The following is a 26,770-nucleotide window of genomic DNA, read 5'->3' as shown; positions in this document are numbered from 1 at the left end:
TGGCACTGGTCGCAAACAGATCCATTTGAGGGGTTCCCCAAAGGGCAAAGATCTCTTGAAGGTCTTTCTAAGCTAGTTCCCAACTCATGGGAGATCGTGCTCTGCCTGCGCGAGCGTCCGCTGCTGTGTTCTTTTCTCCGGCTAGATGAACTGCCAGAAGAGTTATTTCTTCTCTTAGTGCCCAGAACCAGAGCTGCATTGCCTCCCTGCACAGGGGTAGTGACCCTATGCTCCCCCTCTCTTGTTGAAGTAATGCATGGCCACTGTGTTATCCGTCATTATAAGGAAACTTTTCCCCATGTATCAGCGCTAGTCTGATTGCCCTCAGCTCCAAAAGGTTGATATGGAGTCTGGACACCGACTGAGACCAGTTTCTGCTTATTGAAAGCTCTCTCATGTGCGCTCCCGATCCTGAGAGGGAGGCGTCCATCACAACTGTCGTCTCCGGCCATGGTTGCCAAAAAGGTTCTCCTCTCATCACATTCTCCTGGCTGCCCCACCAAAGGAGATCCTGGGCACCCTTTGTCAGGACCTGGAGAAGGTCTGTCATTCTGCCGGAGAATTGAGACCACTGGGATCTGAGAGCCCACTGAAGGGATCTCATACTCAGACGGGCTTCTGGCACCAGAAAACTGCAGGATGCCATGAGGCCGGGCAACCTTAGGAAGTCGTAGGCCGGAAGACGTTGGGCACTCTGAAATTTTTGGACCATCTGCAAAAGATGTTGCCCTTAACTAGGGTGGCAAAGCTCCCCCCCACCCCCTGAGGCTGAATCCAGGAATGCTCCAATAAATTGAAGCTTCTGAGAGCGTGTCAAAATGGGACATTCTTGAAGTTCAGGGAGAAGTCCAGCTCGTGGAGGAGGTGGCAGCTGATCCTGCGATGGCCCTGACAGTGTTGCGGAGAAACCGCTCTAATAAGCCAGTCGTCCAGGTAAGGGTATATGCGAATACCCCTGCCACCTCCTTAGACTTGCTGCCACCACTGCCATAATCTTGGTGAAAACCTTTGGGCGGAGGTGAGGCCGAATGGCAGAACTCGGAACTGATAATGAGAACTGCCAACCGCGACCTCAGGTACTTTGTGCTTCTGATGTTATCTGCAGCTGAAAGAAAGCATCCTGAAGGTCCAATGACACCAACCAATCCTGGAGTTGAAGGGCCTGAAGGGTCTGCCAAAGAGTTACCATCTTGAACTGGTCCTTCCTAAGAACTTGTTCAAGCATCTCAAGTACAAAATGGATTGCAATCCTGCGTCCTTCTTGGGGATTAGAAAGTAAGCCGAGTACTAACCTTGGTTCCTCTCTGCTACAGGTACCAATTCTATTGTACCTTTCTCCAATAGGTTGAGAATCTCCAGTTGGAGGAGTGGATCTGGAACCAAGGTTGATCTTGCTTTTGGGGGCAATCGGAAGGTCTTTTTAGGAATGGGAGGCTGTATTGCTTGCCAAGTGCACAGACAATTAGTTATCACCAGTACATTTGCAGAGCACAGAAAATATTTTGAACGCAGGTAGACTGTGTTAGGCAGAAACCTGTGCAGTTCCCTTAGGGACCACTGCAAAAGATTTAGGACTAGAGGTGTTTGGCAGTAAACCCACTTGGTAGCAGTCTGTACCACACAGATTCACTTGGTAGCTGTGGCTGAGCAGTCAGACTTCCCTCAAGAAGAGTTCGGAAGTATGCAGAGTATACACAATAGGTACAGAGATACAGTAGCACAAGCAAACACTAACCAGAGCTTTAGTGTAAAAGTATATAATTAATTATTTAAAAACACCTTGTAAATTACACTAGCAACAAAAGAGGTAAGTAATTTCAGCACACAGTCACTCATTTATATACAACCCTATTCACTTATTAGACAAGTCTTAGTGAGAAACACCACTTATTTTCAGACAGAGGTGAGCGCTTAACATAAGATGACACTCTAATAAGTTGTAAAGAAAGGGAGGGAAAAAGGCAGAGTTAAAGAAGCACACAAGTTTCAATACTTTTTCAAAGAACCACAGTAAGGCAGTGTAGGCAGAGTTCTACTGGAGAGCAAGGAAGTCAAGTGCAAGGCCCACTCTTGGAGAGAGCAAGCAGAAGGGGTCCAGGTTCACACAGTGGGGTTATGCCCAAAGAGTCTTTGGAGATAGTTCGCACAAAAAGGATGAAATTAAAGTCAGGAAACTTTAGCTAGGTTGTCCCAGGCTAGCCCAGGTTAGAAATTCGAGGCTTTACTGTCACCCCAAACGATCTGTCGCAAGGGAAGCCAGGCGGGACACAGTACCTTAAGTGTGAAGGAAGCTCCAGCAGGGGCAGTTGTTCCTGGCAGCAGGTGCAAGTCGGTGTTTCGTCCAGAGGAAGAAGAGGTCTCGCCGTGGAGGAAAGATGAAGGTCGTTGCACTGCCAGGGAAGAAACCAGCCGCGGAGTTCTCCGGTTAAAAGGCACTACCCTTCTCTTCGCGGTAGTGGTAAACCGTGGTATTCCGGTTGCCGGGGTGCTTGGCCCGGGCAAGGCGGCCACGGGATGGCTCCAGGAAGGTGAAAAGAAGGCGAAACTGGTTATCCCCACCAGTCAAAGGAAGAAGACTCTCCGGCCTGGAGATCTCCTCTGTCGTCGGGAAAAGTGGTGAGACGGTTCAGCAGGGCTCCACCGGTGGTGTCGTCGTTGCAGGTCGGCTCAGCTTCTCCCTCCTCGGATTCTTAGGTCCTGTGGCGACTTCTGAAGTTCCAGTCCCCAAAGCCCTGCTTTTATGCAGCACACCCCCCATTCACTCAGACTAGCTGTCAATCAAACATGCTAAGTGGACTTGGGCCAATCACACAAGAGTGCAACTTGAGTTACCATGGTAACTCAGTCCAAGGTGCCTAAACCCCCTCCTGCACCCCCTGTGGTACCCAGACAGAGTGGCACTACTTTTGGAGGCTTCTGTGGAGAAGCCCGCCAAAAGGTGGAACAAAGGGCTCGACTTGGGTTGGAGTCACAGAAGAGAACACAAACGCCATTTTAGAATCGAGTTCTGGCAAAAAATACCAACCAGTGAATTAATATTAAATAAATAAACTGGCGGTATGTTCGAGGCTATAAGAATTAAATAATTAAAGTTGGTAGCCTCAAACAATGGGAAAATCCCATAGAGATATATTTGCGGTTGAATATAAAAAGTAGTATCCACTGCCACCAGCCAAAACTCGATCAGGGGGGGCGGAGACATGCCCCCTTGAACAACAGACCCCAGGGCAATCGAATTGCCCCGACCAGTACGTCCACAATATGATGGTTTGTACTGGTTTCTGTTCATAATTTGGGACTAGCAAAGCCAATGGTGACTTTACATGCCCTGGGAGACCGTAGTCAGTCCCAGGGTATGGAGTCTATGTTGGGGGGTCGCTACGACACCCCTGGGTTACGGCACGCAGGGTGCTGTGTAACCCATATAAAAAACACATGAGACCCTATGGAGTAAAAGACCCCATAGCCCATCAAACACATGGAAAGTTAAAGGAACACCTCAAATCATGTCTAAGAGTGGGAGCAAAAGAATCTCACTCTTAGCAGGAGAGAAAAAAATAAACCCCAAAAATCCAGCAAAGCTGCTGGGGGACTCACTAGGTTTGGGAAATTAGCCTTACAGAGAATTCTCTCTAACAGACGGAGCAATAACTCACAACCAGATACGCAGTTAGAAATAATGAGCACTTATATGGCTATTTATTCATAGCTAAGAAGCAACAAGTGATAAAACAGAAATAAATCACAGAGAAGATAGAGAATTCAAAAGAAGATACATCACTGTGGGCGTAACTGAATCCCTCATTTCTCCAGATGCGGCCGGAAGACCCAGGTAACAGCCAGGCAGAGAGCACAACAGCCCACAGGAAGGTCGGAACAAGGCGCCCCCCCCCCCTCCGACTGAGGTCTTTGTGTTTTTTCCCCCTGACCTCTCCAGAGCCTCCCAATATATGCCCTCATAGGGGTGGCAATTTCTCGAACCTTTTGGCATTAGCACTTGCGCATTGTTGAGTGACCGTTGGTTGCCGGCCGGGTCAACCGACAGTAACCCCCAAGGAGCAAAGCTTCCCCCTTCTAAACACCACGGAAAAACAATTCCATAACTCATAGCAAGACACAACAAAACCAGCTTCCCAGCACACTGTCCTTGACTAAAGTCTGCATACCAGGCTCAGCAACGGAAAACATTGAAAGCAGGTCTTTTAGCAAAGCAAGTGCAGTTTTCACTGAGGCATGGAATAAATATCCATTATAGCTCTGAGTGCCCCCAGAATGCACTGCACATCAGTGCCATGTTTTAGCTCAAGCATAACAGAGGCAGTAACCGTGTGCTACTGTTTGTAGGACCCATGCATCCGAAGTTATGCTTTGCCAACTCTGGGCATGGTAAGACAGTCTGCCCCCTACCACAATTTTGTGGTTGAAGGAGTCATTTTGCTGTTCCCACTGCAGCTGAGGGTAATTCAGCGGGTGTTGAACGCAGAGTCCTTCCTCCTCTACCTCTTCGACGATTTGGTCTCCTTTGACCGCTTTGTGAAAACTGACCTCTTCCTCTACATATGGAGGAATAGAAATGAAAAGAACGACCCCTCCATCCATGACCTGAAGATTGAGGTTGTCTTATAGCCGCTGCTAAAGGTTTTGCTGCAGCTCTAGAAGCTTGCAGTATTTCTAGACTGTAAGAGAAGTACCGTCAAACGGCATGTCTAGCAAACATGCCTGAACATCCACCGAAAATCCAGATTTTATTAAACAAGACACACGTCTATGTACTGTGCTGGCAGCCATTGCTCTACTGACCTAGTCCAATGTATCCAAACTAGATTGTAGGTATTGTCCCATGGCATCTTTGCCATCTTGTATCAGGCTTAAAAAGCCTTCTCTCTCTCTCTTCTCCCTTTGGTGTGTGCTCTGCTGCTAGAGCAGCCACACCCCAAAGGGTATGGGTGTATTTCGTTAATGCACTGGTAGCATTGGCAGATTTTAGTGCCATACTTCCTGCAATAAATACTCTTGCCTAAAGAGTCCACCCTCCCATCTTCTTTATCTGCTGGAGCAGAAGGATAGGCTGCAGCCTTTGAAGAAGCTGTTGCTGCTTGAACCACTAACCTTTGAGGCGTTGGGTGCCTTTTCAGAAGTGGAGGGTCTACCGAAGCAGTCTTGTATTTCTTTATTAGTAACTTATTAACAGATGGAATAGAATCTGGCTTCAACCAGTTCTCCATTACCCTTACTCTCAAGGCTGCATGAAATGGCAATAGAGCTTCTTTAATTGACCCACAGTCCATCTCCACAGTAGCAGCAGGTCTGGACCATCCCAGATATTCAGCTACTTTACCAATAACTGCCATGTAAGAAGGATTAGTGTAACCAGATATTTCAGCATTACCAAACATTTAGAGTTCCATATTCATACCCAAAAGGGGGCTGATCCTCTTCCTCCTCGTCATCTGCAAAGATTTAACCCATCTGCCTAAAGAAATCAGGTCTAGGAATGGGTTGGAAGAATTGAATCATCAGGAAAAAAGATGCATTCTTTGAGAGCAAAGAATGCTTTGATGAAGCTGAAGGTGTTGAAGGCTTTGACGGCTTATTCGAAATGTCGACGAATGCGTCGACAATTTATGTCGCTTCGAAGGCTCAATATGAATTGTATGCCTCGAAGGGTCAGGTGACAAACAAATGTTTTGATTCCTTCGAAGGTGGCTTCGATGCAGTTAGTGAATGCTTTGAGGCAACAGACACTGGCTTTTTCTTGTGCGTAGAGTAAGATTCCTTCAATTTAAGTCGAGGAACCACTCTTCTCGGGCTCTTAGGCGCACAAGAAGGGGACACACAGGACACCCTGCCGGTCTCATTAGACGCCGAGGAGTGGCCACTTTTCGTGAACTCCTTTAGAGGCACATTCTGAGGCGCGTGTTTTTTTTTTTAAATGTCACATTTTTAAGCGGAAGTTTTCTAACTCCTCTGAATTATAGTTCTTTTTTGGGAAAGTAACTCGTTCAGAAGAGGAAGACGGAGACGAGGACCTGCAACGCCCTTTCTTACCCTTTTTATGGGAAGAGGACGAGTGTTGTGAACAGACCTCGAAAGTCTATGTTTTGAACGTTTTTTTTTTACAGGAGAGACATCTCTCGTGTCAGAGGAGGATTTCCTCTTCGAAGGGGTAAGGGCCGGGGATTTGGGGAGGGGCTTACCTGCATCGAGTTTTCCCTTCTTTTTCCATAAAGGCCTTAACCATCATCGATTGACATGAGCCACAGTTGTCGACATTGTGGCCCGATCCCCAAGCACCACAGACAAACGCAGTGCGGGTCTGTAATCGACATCTTGGCCCAATAGTCTGAACACCGCCTGAAGCCCGTCTTCGATGTAGATGTCATATCGAAGTAAATAGCAATTTAATCGCTGGGGCTAGTAGCTCCAAAGCACGCAGCAATGCAGAAAAAACAAAACTTCAGTAACGGTCAGCGCATATATCTATATATCTATCAGCATCGAAGTCACGAGGGATGCTACGGAGATCGTCGAGGACCAAGATTTGATGCTGCACGACACTCGACCCTATGAAAAAAATTCCAAAGCAAGTTGCAAGTAGACTTGAATATATTAAAGATGAGGAATATGTGGGAGGACACAATCCATTCTAAACTGGTTTTGCGCAGGCAATAAAAGGCTGTGGATTTTATTGCACAATACATCAGTGATGAGGCACGGGCAAAAGGCCACCAAATTTCTTTCATGTACCTCCTAGAAGGTTGGACGTGTTGTTGACTTACTAAAAAATTGAAAAAACTATTCATATTAACTTTTTTTTGGTATTTACTTCGGTAATGTTGATGACACAAAAACTACAAAAATTTTATTGATGCGGTTGCAGTCCCATGTGTAAAAATCCCCTGCACTGTCCGTCTTCACTGGGGAATTTCACACAAATGGTTCAAATGGCACAGGCAGGTATTACTCATCGAACGCGGAATCCAGGCCTTCCATGATTCCACCACTGCTCCGATGAGAAGTGCAGGCCAGTGTCATTGGAACCCCGTGACGGAGGAGTTCGGGTGAACGTGCGCGCATAGCCTTGCCAAGGATAACAAGTAAGGGATAGATGTATGGAATAGTGTGAACAGGTGGATATTGAAATTACGGGTGTGGCATGTATGCGGTTTGTTTTGTTTTTTCAATAGTAATTTGTTTAGGAGAATATTAAGGAAATGAAAATGGAATGGTAGGGAGCCTCCCCGAGTAAGGGGAGAAGGTGGCGCCACTTATAGTGTGAAAAGAAAATACATAGGAGCCCCATATAATTAGAGGTCTTGGGAATAGGAGTTGTTGTTTTAGCTTGATTTTTAATGTGCGAGTGGCAGAGGGGAGAGAGAGAGAAAAAGACAGAGAGAGAGAGAGAGACAGAGAGAGCGGAGGGGGCGTTAGTACAAGCATAAGGACAGCAAGGGTGCCACCACCATCACCATGGGAGGAGAAACCCAAATAGGGTATATGTGCAAGGCCCTACCGCTGTATCGACACAGACTTGAGAAGTACCATAAACAGTGGGTGAGAGAAACAAGAGATGGGGGCGGTTGGGATGCCCCGGCCATGGCCAGAGCAGCGCTCCCACTACAAGGGTATGCTAGAGCATATGTCCATATTCCTAACAGTCAGGGGAAACAATTACAAAGAAGGAAGGAAATATTAGACCTTTGGAAGATGTTCGAAGACATGGGAGAGGACGGAGAGGACGGTAGCAGGAGCGATTACACAGGACGAGAGGGCTGGGAAGTGACAGAGCGCAGAGGGATATACCCACTGACAGCCCGCCCTGCTGTGGGCTATACTAACCCAACATATGTATCCACAGCAGCAACAGCCCCACCACTCCCATATGTGTCCCCTCTAGATGCTCCAGGACATGCCAATGTCAATAAGAGAGATTTAGAGGTGGCACTGGCCTCAGCAAGAGCAGAATTGAATAGACTGAACAGTGCAAATCTAAGTGAAAGCTAACAGACAGGAAGAACAGGCACTAGATGGATGGAAAGCAGGAGATCTCCTATTCAGGATAAATATTACACCCACAATAAACGTGCATGTAGAAAAGGAGGGAAAAGGAAGTGAATGGACGAACAGTCTAGGGTGGAAAGCTTATGAGATGGGAGGTTAAAGGAGCAGGTCTGGCTGGATGGCGATAGCAAAGAAAAAGGGAAGCGGTAAGAAGGCCAAGGGGAAAAAAAAGGTACGAATGCAAATGCCTCTTATACATAAGAGGGCCGGCAGGCCTCATTATGTACCATGGGCACAGATGGACAAAACAACCTAATCATTTGCTCCCAGCCCTTACGGTGGGTGCAGGGAAGTGGATCTATGCATTTGAAAAACAGATGGCAGGAGTGCCCTTAGCAGTCAAGGACATCAAAAGCCTATTGGTAGCTACTATAGGATGTCAAGCAGCCAACGGGTGGGTAAAAAGCAAGCTACCCAGGAGTAACTTTGGGAAACTATGCACATGATGGAGCATCCTTTAATAAGACCCGAGAAAGAAATCTAAGACGTGCTACGGTGAGCATTCCCTGGCACACCCGACTTACAGTCTATCATGCAATGTACTATGGCCGATGATGAAGAAGACCCTGCTCAATTCATTCTTTAAGGTCAGGAGATGTGAGAGGAGAAATGGGTAATGCATGGGCTCAATCAATACCCTTTTTCTGCTTCATTGTTAAAAAGGGCCTGCCCAAAGAAGTGCAGAAGGCACTAGACAAAATTGTGGGGGTTGAGGCAAAGGGGTGACCTGAAATACAGAGCACAATAGTACACATTTGCAGAAGAATAAAAGAGCATGACAAGAAAATTATTCCGAGGCAACAAGCAGAGGAAGCAAAACTAGCAAAAAACAAGTTAGCTAAGGTCGCTGTGGAAGCGTCAGTTTCCACGCAAGTACAGACAGAAGTGGCAAGATACAGCCCTAATTCGGCAAACACCAGAATAGCTGTGGTGTGGTCAGAAAGAGGACAAGGGCAGTGGGGCGGGAACACACAGTACCCCCGGCCCACAGAGGCAAGGAAGACAGCAATGAGGTAGAGGCATTTCTCAAGAGAATGTAGAAGCAGGCAGAGGATGGGGTACAGTTACGGTCAACAGAATTATGTGACGCCACCTCAAGGGGCCCCTCAAGGGCAGACTCCCAGAATGACCTCCATATCCCACGAAATACACGAAGTTGCCCCCGCAGATACCAGCCCCTCCTTCACAGCAACAACCACAGCAAACGATGCAACAAAATATGCCACCCCAACACTTTCCAGCAGACAGGTAACACAAACCACTTTAATGGAACGCCCAATGGCACGGTTGCCCGGTTCCAAGTCCGGTCCCGTCTATGACCCTTAACCCTGAAGAGGAACCCTTGGTGGGGCCAGCGATAGGTAACCAGAAATACATTTTTATGGTTGATTCGGGCGCTGAGAAATCATGCATCAGTGTAGGGGACTTCCCATTATCTGGCAAAACTGTCGATAAGCAGGGATTCTCTGGAGCCATTTGTACAGTTCCATATACTAAACATTTGGATTCAAAGGTGTGGGGGGTGGGGTGCACACCCCCCTATTGTACTCAAGAGTTCTCCTGAAAGCATGCTCGGCAGATCTGCTTAGCAAGTTGAACATGACAATCTCATTTACTGATCACAGCATTGTCTGCGCCACACCATGGATATGCGCAATGAGAGCGATGGTCATAATACATGCCATGGCACGTGAGGTGGTGGTCAGAGGAATATCCAAAGACCCAGACATGTTCATCTATGGTATAACAGTACTCATGGAAGCAGTGCCACAAATTGCCAAGGCCTGCTGGAGAGTGTACCTGCCCCCAATTCTGGGGCCACTACAGGGCGCAAAATGAAATTGGTTGGCAATCTTGTCTCCAGACTTACAAGGGTTGGTGGTATCTGCAAAAGGAGTGGTCATCCTCGGAACAGACAGGCAACAGTGTGAATGGCGTACTGTACTATGCATCAATCCCACCGTACCCCTCAGAAGTAACAGATGCAGAACCTTTTGAAAAACAATTACAAGAGATCATACTAGAGATTTGTACCCCCTGTGAGATCGTGGTGCAGCACAGAAGGGTGCAGTGTCCCCTCGTGGCCTTTGTAGCACCACCTGCCTTTATTGAGGCACATTTGGAGTATGTGTCCGCACAATTATAGATGACCAGCCAACATGAAGGAAGGCTTCTAAAAGAAGGGACCCCAGTACACATTAAATGGAAGGTTCGAGCAGTATTACCCAGAGTGAAACAGTACCCACTATCAAGGGAGGCATCAGAGGGAATAAAAGACATGATATAGGCCCTATTCAATCACAATAACATCCAAGTGCCCAGCACGGTCATCCAGTACGTGGACAACAACTTGCTTGTGTGTAGCGACAGTGAGCAGGACTGCCGAAGGGACTTCATTACTCTCCGACAACATTTGGCCCACAAGGGGTACAAAGTTGACAGGTCCAAACTCCAGTATTGCCAACAGGAAGTACTGTACGTATAATTACAATTAGTTATTTATAAATGTACTTAATACCCAGAGGTTTCTAAGCGCTGACCCGGGGATCGAACCTGTGTTGCTCCGTGTCATCTTGCTTCCAAGGCAAAGCGCGCTGCCCCGGAGCTATCCTCAGCGTTGGAAGTTTCAGGCCGGGTGAGGGACAGGAGCCGGCGAAGGATGATCGGAGGAGCTGAGGGACGTCACGCGAGTCAAGACTATTCAGGTAGTTTTCCAACTGTGTTGCTGCGATTCTTTCTTACTTGCAGGTGCAGATCGGGCGCTGGAGCTTGCTGGTAAGCGATAAAGGTGCTGAAGCAGAATAACTTGAAGCAATGCTGCATGCCTGGGAATGGTTTTTATAGGTAGCCACTCCCATCAGCTAGATGGCACCTTCTCAGTGATTTACTTGGCCTGTTGGTCGGCAATATTAGTGGAACCAGAAAGTTCCTGATAGTCTGTGCTCCGTGATGGCAAGAAGCATCAGGCGCACCATAATGGAGTCCAACTGGTGAGAGTGTCCCTTGTTTGTGTCTGGGGAAGTGGCCTGACCCGATACTGAAAAGGTGTGCAAATAGTGTGGTGTGGTTTTAGTGATGGGCATGACACTATCTCATAATCACAGCACTACATGTAATACGTGGGGGGCAGGTATGATCTGGTCTTCTATGGGGCCCCTTCTTGGTTAGGAGCCATCGTAAAGATGCCGGTACCGGTTATCGTGTTCATCTTGGTCATCTTCGGCACCTGCCAAATGGAACTGTGCAGTTGTGCCAAAGCAGTGCCTAGTAGCGCAATGATGATGGGGTCAATTAGTGTTTCAAAAGTACCTCACAATGCAAAAGAGAATGAAATACAAACTGACCACCCCATCCCTCGAATGGTCCCTATCCACTTTGGAGATGAAGTAGACCACCTATACTACACCATCATTGTCCCACCCTCTGATCCTGAACATTATGAGGAAGTATGGGTCGATTTAGTAGGACATAGGGGATGTATTTCTATGACATGGACACGCAAAGAATACACACAAGCAAGAGAAAGTTTGCGGTCTGCATGTAGAGCTTGGATGCCAATAAAGGGAACCCCACCATAAGAGGCAGCAGTGAGAAGGGAAAGTGAATGCATGTATGCAGAGGAATTGGTTACTGTAGAAGTAATGAAAGGGGGGGAACGTTGGGAAGGAAATAAACCTATCCCACCCCATAGGTGCTTTAGAGTAAGGAAAATCCCACAAATACACTTGTGATGTGCAAGGGGGGAGTGGTGGGGGGGTGCTAAGAGACCCTGCACAGACACAAAAGTATGCGGAATATAGATGCTTAGACTTGAGGCCTAATTCACAGAACGTTTTCCAATGGGATTGCGCTATTTTAAAACGCTTCTGTGAATCAGGCCCAAAGTGTGCGCATATAAACAGGCGCCATTTTGTAGCTATGGCAGAAACATTCGGGCCTGCATGGCTGCACGTTAGACACAGACCCCAAAGTTAACGAAGAAACTTAAAAAGGCCCAACCACCGATGATAGAGAGACCCACGCTGTTAGCTTCCATAGAAACTCTACTTTGTTCCACAACTGTTGCCAATACGTGTTATCCTGAGAATATACCCTGCAGCCCACGAGACAGTCCCAGGCGCCTCACAGTGCACGTAAATCACAGCCAGGCCAAAGCAGGCCTCCAACCCCCTCCCAGCCAACCACCCACATTTTGTCCGATTCCCAAAATCTCGCTATTCCGCGATAGTATGTGGCCCCAGACCACCAACCATAAAATACTCAGCCCCCCTCCCAGCCAACCACCCACATTTTGTCCGATTCCCAAAATCTCTGTATTCCGCGATACTAGGTGACCCCAGACCACCAACCATAAAATAGTCAGCCATTAAAGATCTGAGGAAACAACTGTATCATCTTAAGCCCACTATGAGAAGAGTTGTAATGCGAGGTACAGGGAGGAATAAATTATAGTCCAAAGCGAGGGTGGAAGCCTTGGGTGCGGATGGTGCGATACAGAATGAGTGAAGAATGTGAGGGTCAGCCTATTTTTGTGTAATTAAAAGTTGCTATCCTTGCAAGAATCTCTTGGCCTTTTTTCCCTACCGGGTTGTATTTTTTCTGGCGTGAGCATTAGTGGGCGTGCCTTCACCCCGCAGACATCTATGTAAGCGATGTATTGTATTGCTATTTATAAAATCGCTTATTCCAAAGTGCTGTGCAAAATAATTGCAGTACAATAAGCAGCGATGCTTAAAAGACATATCCAAAGCAAATGTTAGGCAGTAGAAGGAAGAAGGTAGGAGTTAAGGCAAGAACAAAAAAAGGGAGGGGAGAGGAACAAACTGTGAAATGAGAGCGCTCCAATGTTTTTGAGTGAGGAGGAACAAACGCAGGACTTTGCACATGGTGGTTTAGGCACAACAAGTAAAAAGAGGAATGGAGCGAGGAGGGGACAATAAGGAGAGTAGAATGAGATAAGTGAAGAAAGATAAGGCGGGGCAATGCCATGGAGGCATTTATAGACAAGACAGAGAAAGCAGTAAAGACGAGATTCAAAAGCTAGCCAGGATAGGGAATGGAGAGCAGACGAGATGGTTACGCGAGAGAGGAGAGACAGAGTGACACAAATTGAGAGATTGAATAAGGGCGAGTTGGTAAGCAGGAAAGACCAGCAGAAGTGTTGTGACATCACAAATGCAGAGATAGAAAGCAAAGTTCAGATTTTCCAAATATTAAATAGTTGGAATTGACAGCTATGAGAAATATTAGAGGAAAAGGAAAGTGCAGAATCAAATGATTACTCCAAAATGACGAGCAGTATTGGGAAAAGGGAGTAGAGTAGAGTGGGGAGATAGAAGAATATATGTATGTGTTGAAAAGAACTTCAGTTTTAGAAGGGAACAGGTGAAGGTAACGAGTTTACATCCATTACTGGATTTAAAGGTAGACAGACAAAGAATCGTGAAGGCTATCAAAGACGTTCGAGAAGGACAGTCAACCGCATAGAAGAGAAAAGATAATCCAAATTTGGCTATGACAACAGAGAGAGGGGAGTTATAGAGAAAAAGGACAAGCAGGCCAAGAACAGAGCCTTGAGGAACGCCAAACTGCAGAGGGAGAGAGGATGAGTAAGTGTCGGCCCAGGAGACAGAGAAAGAGCAAATCAGAAAGATAAGATGAGAACTACTATAGAACAGAGCTGGAGAATCACAGAGCAGAAAGTGTGCTAGGAGATGGGTGGTCTACAGTATCAAAAGTGGCAGAAACAGAATAAATTAATACTTATAGTGGCAAGCAGACAGTAGTGAGTTGGAGACAGGAGTAGCACAGTTTCAGTAGAGTGCATGGAGCAAAGGTCAGATTGGTGGAGATGAAGAGAATGCTGGTTAAGATATTCAGAGACGAGAAGAAACCACACGTTCTAGGAGTTTGTATAGAAAAGGGAGATAGGACGATAGAGGGGAGGGGTGATGTAGCATGTTTCAATGTAGAGATGACTGTAGCAGAGGAGAGGGAAGGGCTTAAAAGCATAGTTAAGTAAGGGATATGTGAAGGAATATTTTGGGATAGGAACAGAGGGAAGAGGATCATCGGGAGAAGAGCTAGAATGAGCATGATTAAGAAAGGAGAACATGTCAGAATCAGAGAGGGAGAAAGATGGGGAGAGGTGGTTTGAGATAAGGCAGGAGGAGAAGAGAGAAGGGGAACATAACTGAAGCATGTGTTCACTGCATTACAAATGCAGATAAGTACACAGATCCCCACATGCTGCAATATTTGCCCCGTTCAACTTACCTCAGAGCCTGTTTTAGAACCGTTCAGCACCCCATATTGATGTCCCTCATTTACACCCGCGTGTACTCCTTCAGAATAACCTTCTTCGTAGCCTTCACCATGAAATCTGTGAAAAGAAAGATTATAAAATGGAAGATGAATAGTGCATCCCCTTTGCGTGCTCTAAAGATATGACTTTACAACAAAATAGGACGCTAGGCTATTAATCTTCATTACATACTTTTGCCATGCCCCATCTAAATTGTTTTCATCTTTGCCTAGGTTTTCAGTACTAGTTTCTCTACGACTTTCTCTGCTCCTTTCTAACTCATTAATAACTTTTACCTCTGTTGCTTTGGTTGGAAAGCAGTTCCTTTCAATCACTCCTTTCAGAAAAGAAAAGGTTTCAACTATTGCCCCTGTGAGTATTCCTGCCAGTAAGACACTGGCTGCAGGATGTTTGTTCTGCTGTAAATGGTTAGCTGCGACATCAAGCTTAAGCTCCGAGTAGGGGGTTCCTGCTTGATTACTGCTAGGAAAGCAGGGAATGAAAAGTAACTGTTTATGTATACACAATGGATGCCTCCAAGTAATTGAAAAGCAGGACTTGGGGGCACATTCTGCAGATTATTTTACATACGTACGTTTAAAAAAAAAAAAGATGTCAACATTTTTTATTATGGGGAATTTTTTACAACCATAACATGTTTCCTTTAACTTCTGCCCATAACGGTTGCGGTTTACATCATTGGGACAATTTGGGGGACAAGGAGAAACTCAAGTGCAACACGCTCAATTTGAGAACGAACCAGAAAATCGTGTTGAATCATGAATTTGATACACCAGTCAGACCGACTCACCCCTTCAACATCACCACCAGGCCAATTAACTGTGTACCAAATGTGGATAGTAAAAATGACAATTACAACAGTACTTAGAAACTGTGGGAATCCGACATGAAGTGCTATATAAATCACCAAATAATATAGTCACCATCTCCTCCTATCTATGGTCTTCAATCTGTTACATGGAATTTGGAGGTGTGGGGGCAATATGTGTTTCAGGATCACACATTTTGTCTAGCCACCATATTCTGTATTCAAAAGTTGTATACTGGAGGAAATGTATATGTTCCTGAAGCGTCATGCTTGCGTTTGCACCCGAGCATCTCGTGGATGCTTCTGCCATCACTGAGTTGCTACAGTTTAAAACACTGTAACTGCATACAACATGCTCATAAGCATCTCATAACATGCCCCACAGAAAGTATTAGAGTCAGTCACACCCCACTGCATCAGATTAAAAGGATTGACTATTATTGTTATGGCATGTCATATTAGGTTATTGGGATCTATACTGTGCAAAGCTGTGCCATGTCTTCATAGAGCTTCGCTGTTTTGTTGACATGTGCAGATCGGGAGTACCCAGAGCTCTGTTTCTAGGGGTCTGTGTCGAAAGCATAGAGGCATTTGTGCCCATAGGAAAGCCTTGCATGTATATGGTTCCAGGATGCAGTGGCTGGGGCTGTGATATTAGTTTATTGTAGAGGTGTAGCATCCTGTTTGAGGTCCATTTGGAGGAACTGCTGCAAGCACCTGGCTCAATGGGTAAGCCGTTAAATGCACTGCTGGAGTATTTTACAGCAGAGCTTCAATCTGGATTTTACAACGTATTCCAGAGAGCCGCCTTTTCGAACACCAGACAGCTTGATGGTCGCCTGTCACTAAATACGCTGGGCCTCTTGTTTCCTGCATGGTTCATCGTGCTGCTGACATAGGGAGGCCCTAATGGAAAGATTGGTAGACCGGGTTCAGGCCGCTGAAGTGTGCAGGGTGAAGGGCGGCCGCTGCCAGCACACCCTAGCAATAATGTATTGAGATAGGGCAAAGGTGTGCGACCTGGGCGCACACCCACATCCCTGCTTCGTGTGCGCTCCTGGCCACGTCACAGAGCAAACATAAGTCCCACCTGCGAGGACTGAGCTCCGAAATGCAGAGACGAGAAAGAGGGGCGCTTGGCTTTTTTTTCAAAAGCTAAAATTGGATTCGTCAGGGCAATATGGCATAGTTTTGTTTCTCCCCAAGCAGCCTGCGAAAAATGAAAAAAAATGGCCTGGCACCTAGAAGGACGTAAGAGGCAGCACCTACTGTCGCTACTCGCCTGGGTCGCCCCAGAGCCATCGCCCCCTGGGCAATTGTGCTCCGGGCAGTCGCCCGCTTCGACCGGGCCAAGAAACGGGCCTGCATAGTGCATACCACCATATATGCCCTTTAATCCAATGCTTGTCAAGTGTTAGAGAATGTTAGTTCAGGAGTGGTAGCGGGGGTTCTGCTATGAATGGTTAGAGAAAGTCAGTGAACAAGTGATAGCAGAAGACTTCCTGAGGAAGCTGCCTTTAATTCTGTGTGATGGCTCTGGAGTTGCAACTTAAAGATTCGCGCCTTGAAACACTTGTGTATAGGCGCGTTACAAATGCCATATAATATCATAGCATATATCATATCAAAGATCAGTTACATAGCGGCTTGGAGTTTGGCAGCAACCAGGTACGATGGTAGGGACACAGGCTTTATTTACTGATCCAGGAAGCCCACATTCCATCCGGGTGGGTTGCATGCCTCCTTCCGCGAACAGCTCAAACGTAGTTCCATGCCATTCTCCCAAACGTAGCCCAAATCTAACCCCCCCTATCTCCCTTGCACCCCAGATTGTCTCTCAACTTGCTTGATCTCACCACCAGCTTCTAACCCTGGATCCCCATTGCTTTGCAATTGGATGCAGTGCTCTGGTTGGAACTGGGAGCAATTTTCACGACAACGTGCTTTTCAGGGAGAAGCAGATGAGTCGACCAAGGGACAGGAGTCAGAGGCTTTGTGGGGTAGGGTGGGGGCGAGGTGAGGCATGGATGAGCCCAAACTTCTCACAGAGAGACCACGGGGAAGATACCCCACACAGACCACCAACCTACTAGCTGTTGTCAACTTCACAGCCTATCCCACCTTGTCTTAAAATAAGTCCAAATGCAGTAAGGAACTGTAACAACATTTCTGATTGAGGGGCACAGCTGAGTTGAGAAAGGACCTTCTGAATGCTTACCCCACCAATCCATCTTGCACAGTGTCCGTGTTAGTCTGTGTGCAATATTCATTTTGAATTGCAAGTTCTGGGTGACGAACTCGCTGTGTGATCTTGGCCACATTTCCCATGTCCTTGCGGCGGACGGAGGGGGGCGGCTCGCCAGGGAGCAGAGATTAAGCAGCTCAGGGAGAAGGGGTGCAGGAAGGGGTCCACACAGGCAACTGCCTTTGAGCTTGCCGGTCAAAAGTTAATACTTTTTATCCCATAAAGGAATGCATATTCCAAACGCAGTCTCAGAGATGCTCTGAAGACACGCACCTTCTGCACGCCCTCTACAGATTTGTGTTGACAGAGCCTTTAAAGTGGGGCCCATTTATAAGCGATGGCTCATTTAACAAGCCATTCCTTTAACACAACAGTGATAAGTACTAAACACAAGGCATTTTTATTCTGAAGGCCATCCCTGAGAAAGTTAACTGTCATTTTATTTCCCAAGTTGTCTAATGGCTGGCTTGGGACATGGACTTAATGCATCCACTCAGCATCAAAGGACTTTTGATTTTCTTAACACGCCAAACCACTGACAGACGACTCCTCAATGTGACTTGGCACCTTTATTAGGAAAGCAGGTTCATTGTGTCACTGTGCAGACCGCAGTTCATGGCAAATCAATGCAGTGATACGTGTGCAGCAATGATTTGTCTATGTTCTGCTCCTCTATGTAACAGCACATATGACTGTTTTTTCTAATGTGACCCATGTCCATAAAATAACACACTGGAATTGTTTATGTATGCAGCTCTAACGAGTGTGCCATACTGTCCCCACAAAACACATAAAGCAATCAAAGAAATTGCCTCAAATTGTAAATCCACTAGGCCAAACACCCTTTCTACACTGCCACTCCATGATTTTCACAAGCTGCAGGCCAGCACTAATAAGAGATGATAATGCCTGTTCTGTTAGATAAAGCATGGGCTTACTCTTTTTTTGCAGAAATACCCCCCCCCCCCGTCCCCCAGGCCTGCGCAATGGTGAGGAGGTAGTGGCTGAGGAACTGTGGGCCCTATACCACGTATCGGAAGCCGTTTTTTTAAAAAATGTTTCATCAGCTTATTACTGGTCAGGCTAACGTTTCTGTACAATTTTCCATCTTTATTGTGTGTCTCTTGTAGGATATCCGTTCCGCTGTATAGGTATAAATCCCTAAAGATGTTCCAGTATTGGGGGACTGGGGAGGCTCAGACAGAGCCAGCCCTTAACCTAAAATTGTCCAGAAGCAAAAGAGCCCTTCTACCCCATTTGAGTCGCTGATTTGGCAGCCATTTCATCCTCACATCCAAAAACGTAAAACAGGGGTGTCAATTAGCGCCAGCCCTGTATAACTCACACATGGGCGATTTTAAGGACTACGAACATAGACTAAGATCCTTTCCACCTACAATTGTAGACACGAAAGTCTTGCGCCTCCTATACGCTGATGATATTATTCTAATACACCAAACAGCAATAGGCCTTCAACGCCAACCGAATAATTTGTCAGAATATATAAAAGGACAACAATCTGCAGCTTAATAAAGAAAAAACTAAAATCATGTCTTTTGAAAAATCAACTAAGAAAGTTACAAAGCCAAAATGGTACCTGGATGGTGCACAGCTCGAAAAGGTAAATATGTTTTAATGTTTGGGAGTAATACTGAACAACAGCCTTCTGGAAAAGCAAATGCAGGAAACGCTATGGCAAAAGATCTAGCCTTTTAGTCTCTCAGACTAAAGCAATCTACGGGAGGTTTGGCTGCTTCTCTTTCAGACCGATTTTGAGATTTTATAAAGCTAAAGTGATTCCATCAGTGTCCTACGGAGCTGAGGCAATGCCATTGATACCGGCCAAAAACTGGAAAAGCTGGAGATCTATTTCTGGCGTAAGGTCTTGAACTTACCATCATCAATGAAGTAGCCTCTATTCGATGCAAACTGAGCCTAGTGTCGTTAAAAACGACAATTGATTGAAATGCATTAATGTTATACGGGAAGACCTACTCCTTTCCAGTCCAAAGATTCTTGAGATCATCCACATAGAGATTGAGGGAGGCAAAAATAAAATGTTAAGAAGCTGGTCGATGATGAAAAAGAATGGAAGCTCAGAAGAATAACTCAGAAACAACCCAACTAAAGTAAAAAAGAAATTAGATGAATGGGATTGGATAAACACTCTAGAAGTAGCAGTAAGAAGCAAACGAACTATGAGTCTCCCGATAAACACAAAGAAGGCAAACCAAATGTTAAGATACTTGGAAAAATGTCCACACAAAGGACTTTGGAAACACGTTATGCAGACATGCTCAAACCTTCTAAAATCCAACAAGATCTTGGCTATAAGAGGCAAATCAAGTAACAACAAGTGCCGCTACTGTAAAAAAGAAAGCCAGGTAGAAACAATCAGACACCTATTATTATCTTGCTCAGGAACAAACAAAGCAAGAAATATCCATTTGGGACACCTTTTCGCTGATCTAAGGACACATGAAGAAGCAGCCTTGGGATCCCGTCTGATGAGGGGCGAGAAACCATCATGGATGATCGCAGTAGCACAGTTTATCGACTTAGAAAAGGATGCAGACGAAGAACGAGCGGCTATGTAGAGGTAGAGCTCACATAAAGAATAAGATTATCCAAAGAGGACTACTAAACAAGAACAATAAGAAACACTAAGAAAGAGAAAAACTTAGGATAAGACTGAAACAGACCGATTTATGGTCAGACTATTTTAAGGAATTTCTTCCTCTTCCACAGAAGATTTAGAAGTGGAACCTGGAATTGGATTTGGGCATATATCCTGAAAGGAATACTCTTGTAAAACAATTAAATCAAGAAATAATAATAAAAAAAATATATATATGCAAGATGTCCGAATGAGTATGTATGGTTACAAACAGCACCAGCCTTGTGTCTGTTATGTATGTACTGATTCACACATACAACCATTTTATTACAGACTTGTTTATCAAATATAGAGATCTCTGATCATTGTTTTATTCCCAAAATGCTCTGTGAATTAAAGCAAAGCAGACAGGAACACCCATTTGTGCCACGTGTCCCCTTTCCCTCTCTCATAGGGGTATTTTGAGAGAGTACAATAGGAGTGTAGCAGACTGTCCACCTTGGAATGATAACCTTCTGTCAGAAAATAATTTATATGGTTAGTCTAGTGTTAGCCCTTGCGAAATACAAGAGAGGTGGTTCCAACAAGTGAGGTGGTTCCAACAGAACACTTGCAACACAGGGCGAGTGGTCAGTGGGCCCTCAGACCACGGCAGGTTGATCACACCAGTGTGCCAGTACAGGCAGTTGTAAACTGCATTCAGGCAAGGCCTTGGCCAGCAGCAGCTTTGTTTTCACATTAGATTTCGTCTTTAAAGTACTTGAATTACAACGTAACGAAAGCAGCTTAATTTGTTTAGCAACGATTTATCGATATTGAGGAGGGTTTTGTTGTGCGACAGAGGTGTAGTTTGGGAGTGACGTGTACTAATCAGGGGGAGCATTCTAGTGTTTCACCCATGGCACATAATTGGCTAGGAACTGCCATGGGTATGACTACAGTGTGCTTTAGGTTAAGAAGGTTTTTACATAGAAATTCTGACAGTTCATAAGCATTGCGATAATAGCCGTTTTTGTTGCCCAACATAATGGTACTTAATTGATCGAGCTTGGGAGGACGATGAAATAAAGCAGTCCTTTTCAGTTTTAAAATTGCGCAGATTGGTCCAATGTCAGGAAAACACTTAACTCATGAACTATCCGCCCGACAATTATGTGGTGGGGGGGTGGAGCGGATCAGTGAATAAAGAAATGCCTTATAAAATCATGACTTTTCAATGGTCATACTGCCTAGACTAAAACAACAAAATCATAACTGTAAAGTATTACAATACCCCACAGGAACCCACAGCAAATCCTCTTCTTGTGTCAAATTTTTGTCCTATCTAAGCTTCTTGAGCGTATTGTCTATTCACAAATTGCATCTTTTTTATCTGATCTATCTCTTCTCCCCTCCACTAAGTCTGGTTTCCAGCCCAGTCACTCCACTGAAACAGCCCAGACCTCTGTACTCAACTCTCTTCTCACTGCTAGTTACTCGAAACATCATTCTGTACTTATTCTTCTCGACCTATCTGCTGCCTTTGCGACAGTGGACGACCCTTTGCTCCTCGACTCTTTTTCCTCTTTTGATTTCCGTAGTTCTGTCCTATCCTGGTTTTCTTTTTACTTATCTAATTGAACTTGCTCTGTATTCTGGGGCAGCAATACCTCCCCTTCTCTCTCTCTCGGTCACAGAGTCCCACAAGGGTCTGTTCTTGGTCCTTTTCTTTCTTCCTTGTACACCTCTTTTCTCGCTCCTATTATCTCTTCCTTTGGAGTATCACATCACTTCTACGCTGACGATACTCAGCTCTTTCGTTCTTTCTCATCTTTCACACCTGATATCCAGATCACCCTCTCATCTTGCCTCACTGCCATCAAGTCATGGATGACTTCTCACTTTCTTACTAAGTGCCGGAAAGACCAAAGTCCTTTTCTTTGCCGCCAATATTCTTCCATCCCTGTCTCCTCCTCCCTCTAATCTCTCTATCCCCCCACTGCTCGCTCACAATATTGGTCTTTACTGTGATTCTAATCTCTCCTTTTCCTATCATATTTCTCTCACCTCACGTGCCTGTCATCTCTACAACATACGTAAAATGTGTCCCTTTCTTACTTTTCACGCCGCTAAGCTTCTGGTTTCCTCACTAGTCTTTTCTCAACTCTTTTACTGCTCTGTTCTATTCTTTGGTCTTCCCTGTTCTCATCTTGCCCCTCTGAAATCAATCTATCACTTCTATTCGCTCACTTTGTCTGCTCCCTTACCGAGACTCAATTTCCTCTTCTCTTGACTCTCTGGTGGCTTTCTTTTCACTCTCAGCTCAAATACAATTTCCTTTGTCTAGTGTTCAATCTCCCTATGGTCTTACCCCTGATTACCTTGCCTCTCTTCTCTCATTCTATTCTCCCCCATCGGCCTCTCCGTTCTGCTGAACTTTTCCAACTTAATGTTCCTCGTGCCCCCTGTGCGCAATCCCGCTTTCGATCTTTCCAACTTCTTTCCACCCTTCACTGGAACCTCCTTACTCTATCTCTCCGCTCCATTGCCTCCTATTCTCTGTTTCGCTCTTCCTTAAAAACTCATTTACTAAAGTCATCTGTTTGATTGTTACTGGTTGACTTTGAACACCATCTTCTATTGCTGATTTTAATGTACAAAATTATAGGGGGTAGAGTCAAAAGCTTCCCTAGCCTAATGCGTAATGGGGGTGGGGGGTCAAGAAACCTTGCAAAAAGAACTGTGTGATTAATAGTTCTGAAGAAAAGGGGTCACCGTGGGGAACATAGAAAACAATGAGGATTTATTTTGACATCTTCTTTGTGCCGTAGCATAATACAAACAACATAGAAACGTGCATGTGTATTCTGCACAGTAGTGGGTTAGTATCTTTGTGACAGTCTAAACAATGTCTTATTACTGCACAGTTAGCATTCTCGTAGTGGTAACATTCTATTAATATATATTGTTCATAGAGGGCGCTAGAGAGCCATCCAAGATGGCCGCCTCCTAGAGAGCTCCGTGTGGCTCTCCATTAATCCTGCGACATCCTCGCCTCTGCGGCATCCAATTCACCCAAATCTGCTACCAGGTGCGCTAGGAAGGCGCCTCTGATCACCCCGAGACCTTTTTCCTCCCCAACGGCGAAGCACCGGCCGAGATCCTGCTCGAGCGCCAAGGCCCGCGGACCACACCAGCAACAGGCCAAGAGGGGAGGAGCAACCCGGGCCCGAAAGCGCTGAAGTAGCGGCGAGCCACCCGGCGCCCAGAACTGGCAGCGACCCGCTGGGTCAGAGACCGAGGGCACACCAGAGAACGGGTTGACGTGCGCACGACAGCGCCCAGAGACACACGGTCTCCGTCCCCGCAGCGACCAGGCAGAAAATCCAGCGGAGATCGCCAGACACGAAGGTAGGATCCCCATCCAGCGCGAAAGGTCGGCTTTCCCGACCCACCAGGCTGCTCAAACCCCTTTCGCCAGACACCGTGTAAACTCAGGAGGCGCAACGACAAGCCCCACACAGACTGCCTGCCTTGGCGCCCACCCGAATAACGGCCACAGAACATTCCCGCTGCCCCTTCATCCCGACGCCGCACAAGCCCCATTACCCGGCAACGACTCCCCACTCCAAGGCCTGACCAAGTCCCAACAGACGGCAACCGGAGCGCCCGCCAAAAGCGACGAAGATTACCCCCGCTGCCAGGCGCCACGAATCCCCCCTTCAAAATCGGGTGCTCCAAGCACGCACATCACCTGCCCCATAATCCGAGCGAACCAGGCCCCACACTCAGCTGCTTCCAGCTCGACAAAGGTGGACATTGTTGGCCTCTCTCACAAAACAGCGCAATACCCGCCAAGACCGGAAGACACCCTAAATCTCTCTCACTCAGCGGAGAGCACGAACGCGCTCCGGCACGGTGAACACTCGCCATCCTCACCAGGTCGAAAGCATCGGACTCGCTATAAACACCAGTGGGGGGTGGTCAAGCATTCAACGCAGAAACAAGAGCGTAATGGGGAAAACAGACAAAACCCAAAAGAAATTGAACTTCGACGCAAGCCATACCAGCAAACCCCCCAACGAAGGGAGCAGAACAGCGTCCCCAACACCCGCTACTTCCATGTCGGACGAGCAGATACCAAGCTTCGACATTAGGGAAATCCTGATGGACCTCAAGGCGGGGATTGGTGACCTAGGCAGCAAACTAGACAATCTCTCGTCTAAAGTAGACCAACTCCAACACAGGCTCGACAAGCACGCCGATAGGCTCGACACGGTGGAACAACGGGTCTCCGACCTAGACGACGGCACGTCGGCACTGACCACGCGGATCTCCACCCTTGAAACCCAAATGAAGGCAGTCTGTGCCAAAAATGAAGACTTAGAAGGGCGCTCAAGAAGAAACAACATCAGAATATTAGGAATCAGGGAAAAACAACTTCAAGGCAAAATGGAAGACCATGTTGAACAGATCTGCACAGCGCTCTTCGGGAATGAACTTTCCCAGCTATTCGTAGTCGAGCGCGCCCACAGAATTCCAAATTCAAGACCAATCCCAGGCGCAAACCCACGGCCAATTATTGCAAAACTGTTAAATTACAAAGATCGCGATGCGATACTCAAAGCAGCCAGGGAAAAAGGGAACCTCCAGTACGATGGAGATCCAATTCAGTTCTTCCCAGACTTCTCCCCCAGCGTACAGACTCAGAGACGCTCCTTCACCACCGTAAAGAGGAGACTGCAAGACAACCAAATACTCTACTCAATGCTATACCCGGCAAAGCTTCGCGTTCAACATGATGGGAAAGCGTTCTTCTTCCACACACCTGATGAAGCCAACGACTACCTGGACCGAGCTGGCTGCAGGCCTGCCCCAAACAACCCCAGGCCGCAGCGCGAAAACCAAAGGCGCAGAGAACCACCATAATAATCGTCCCGGGCAGCCGAGGGAGACGACCTCCTGCCTCCAGCGCATCCACGCAAACCCATGCCGCAGAAAGTGACACTTCTAGTTCGTAGGAGAGCCACCCTTGACTCCCGGGAGGCACCTAGTGCCCCACGCACAGCAACCCTTACTGTTTGTTGATGAAAAGGGAACATCGCGGGTCTGTTGGGGTTTGCCCGCGCGTGGGAGGGAAGTTAAGTGTACCACACCACCTCCAGTTGAGGTGGGTATCCTCACAATGGTTCAACAGTGAGGAGCATCCAGGTTCCGCGCCATCTCCCCCACACCCCCCCGCTTCACTAACGCAAACACAAAGCCCAACCTCCGAACCTCCCGACTCCATTCTATCCGCCAGATCACTCCCAACTACAATACCAACAATCTTGAGAAACAGACGACGAATCAACATAGACCCTAATTTACTCCATTCAAAGTCATAACCTGGAACATAAGAGGAGGCAATGTCCCATCGAAAACCAGGAAAATCCTCCAATACCTAAGGAGACATGAAGTGGACATAGCCATGATTCAAGAAACACACTTGCTCCCAGGGAAGGACCATCAGTGGGCCAAGAGTTGGGGATGCCACAGGTACTTCTCCTCTTACTCGACATATTCTAGAGGAGTAGCGATCCTTATACATAAGAGGATTGGCTTCCGCCTTGTCCACACATCCAAAGACATCGAAGGGAGGACAGTCCTCGTAAGTGGCATCATAGATGGCCAAAAAATCACCCTTGTCAACTCCTACGCACCAAACGTAGACGGCCCTGACAACTTCAGCTGGGTGCTATCCCATCTCTCGTCTCGAGACCCCGCAACCATAATCTGGGGTGGGGACATGAACACAGTGCTGAACCCGGTGAAAGACAGATCCCACGCTACCCCACACCCTCCGTCCAGAGCCTGCCTCCAAATAAAAGAAATATGCAAAGCATTCGACCTGAAAGACTCATGGAGAGCATCAAACGGAGAGCGGCGAGAATACACATTCCACTCCGCACCACACAACTCTAGCTCTAGAATCGACTACCTTCTGACCTCAAGGAACGGCCCATGGACCAGCGGCTCATGCGACATCCAACCAAGAACTCTCTCAGACCACTCCCCAGTAACTCTCGTCCTCATCCCGGCTAATCCCAAACCTCCCCTAACGAGGTGGCGCTTCAAAACAGGCTCCATGCGAGACGAGGTCTTCGCGACGGAACTGGAGAAGGAGATCTCGATGTTCCTTGAAGCCAACACAGGGTCAGTTTCCTCAGCCAGCACGCTCTGGGAAACTCTGAAGTGCTACATCAGAGGGGTCTGCCACGCCAAAGAAAATGGCATCCTGAAACTCATAAGGCGGGAGCTGGCAACCAGCGAAGAGAAGCTAAAACAGCTAGAACTTCAAGGCACCGACACAAACAACCCAACAAGATCAGTCGCCCTGAGAGAAGAGCTACAAAGATTCAGGAACGCCGCCGATCGCGAAGTGAAATTCCTAAACCGCGACAGATTGGTCAGGCAATACGGCGAGGGGCAAAAACCGGGCGCTCTTCTGGCAAACTTGGTCAGAGCCGACAATAAACTGCCCCCGATAGAAGGGATCAGGAACAAACAGGGACAAATGGCCCACACCGACGAAGACATGGCAGAAGAATTCAGGCTGTTTTATCAAGAACTCTACAGTACTAGACACAACGGAGACCCAACCGCCGCAAGGGAGTACCTAGAGGATACTGAACTGTACTGGGTCGAACAACCCCTGCGAGAACCGCTGAATGAGCTAATCACTCAAGAGGAGAT

At 46.8% G+C, this 26,770-nt stretch overlaps 1 protein-coding gene across 2 annotated transcripts in view; it reads right to left on the bottom strand.

The window, feature by feature from the left end:
- Nucleotides 1-26,770, bottom strand: part of LTO1 (LTO1 maturation factor of ABCE1) — a 552,752-nt gene that overhangs the window by 515,494 nt on the left and 10,488 nt on the right. For both annotated transcript variants that reach the window (XM_069623447.1, XM_069623448.1), the window contains one exon: nt 14,338-14,443. In XM_069623447.1, coding sequence (XP_069479548.1) covers nt 14,338-14,443 — 106 coding nt within the window. The remainder of the gene's footprint in view (nt 1-14,337; nt 14,444-26,770) is intronic.

This window comes from Ambystoma mexicanum, chromosome 11, assembly GCF_040938575.1.
Source record: "Ambystoma mexicanum isolate Mex_15411 chromosome 11, UKY_AmexF1_1, whole genome shotgun sequence".
Taxonomy (NCBI): domain Eukaryota; kingdom Metazoa; phylum Chordata; class Amphibia; order Caudata; family Ambystomatidae; genus Ambystoma; species Ambystoma mexicanum.
The sequence above is the reverse complement of the archived record's forward strand: the minus strand, read 5'-3'. Positions and strand labels throughout refer to the sequence as shown.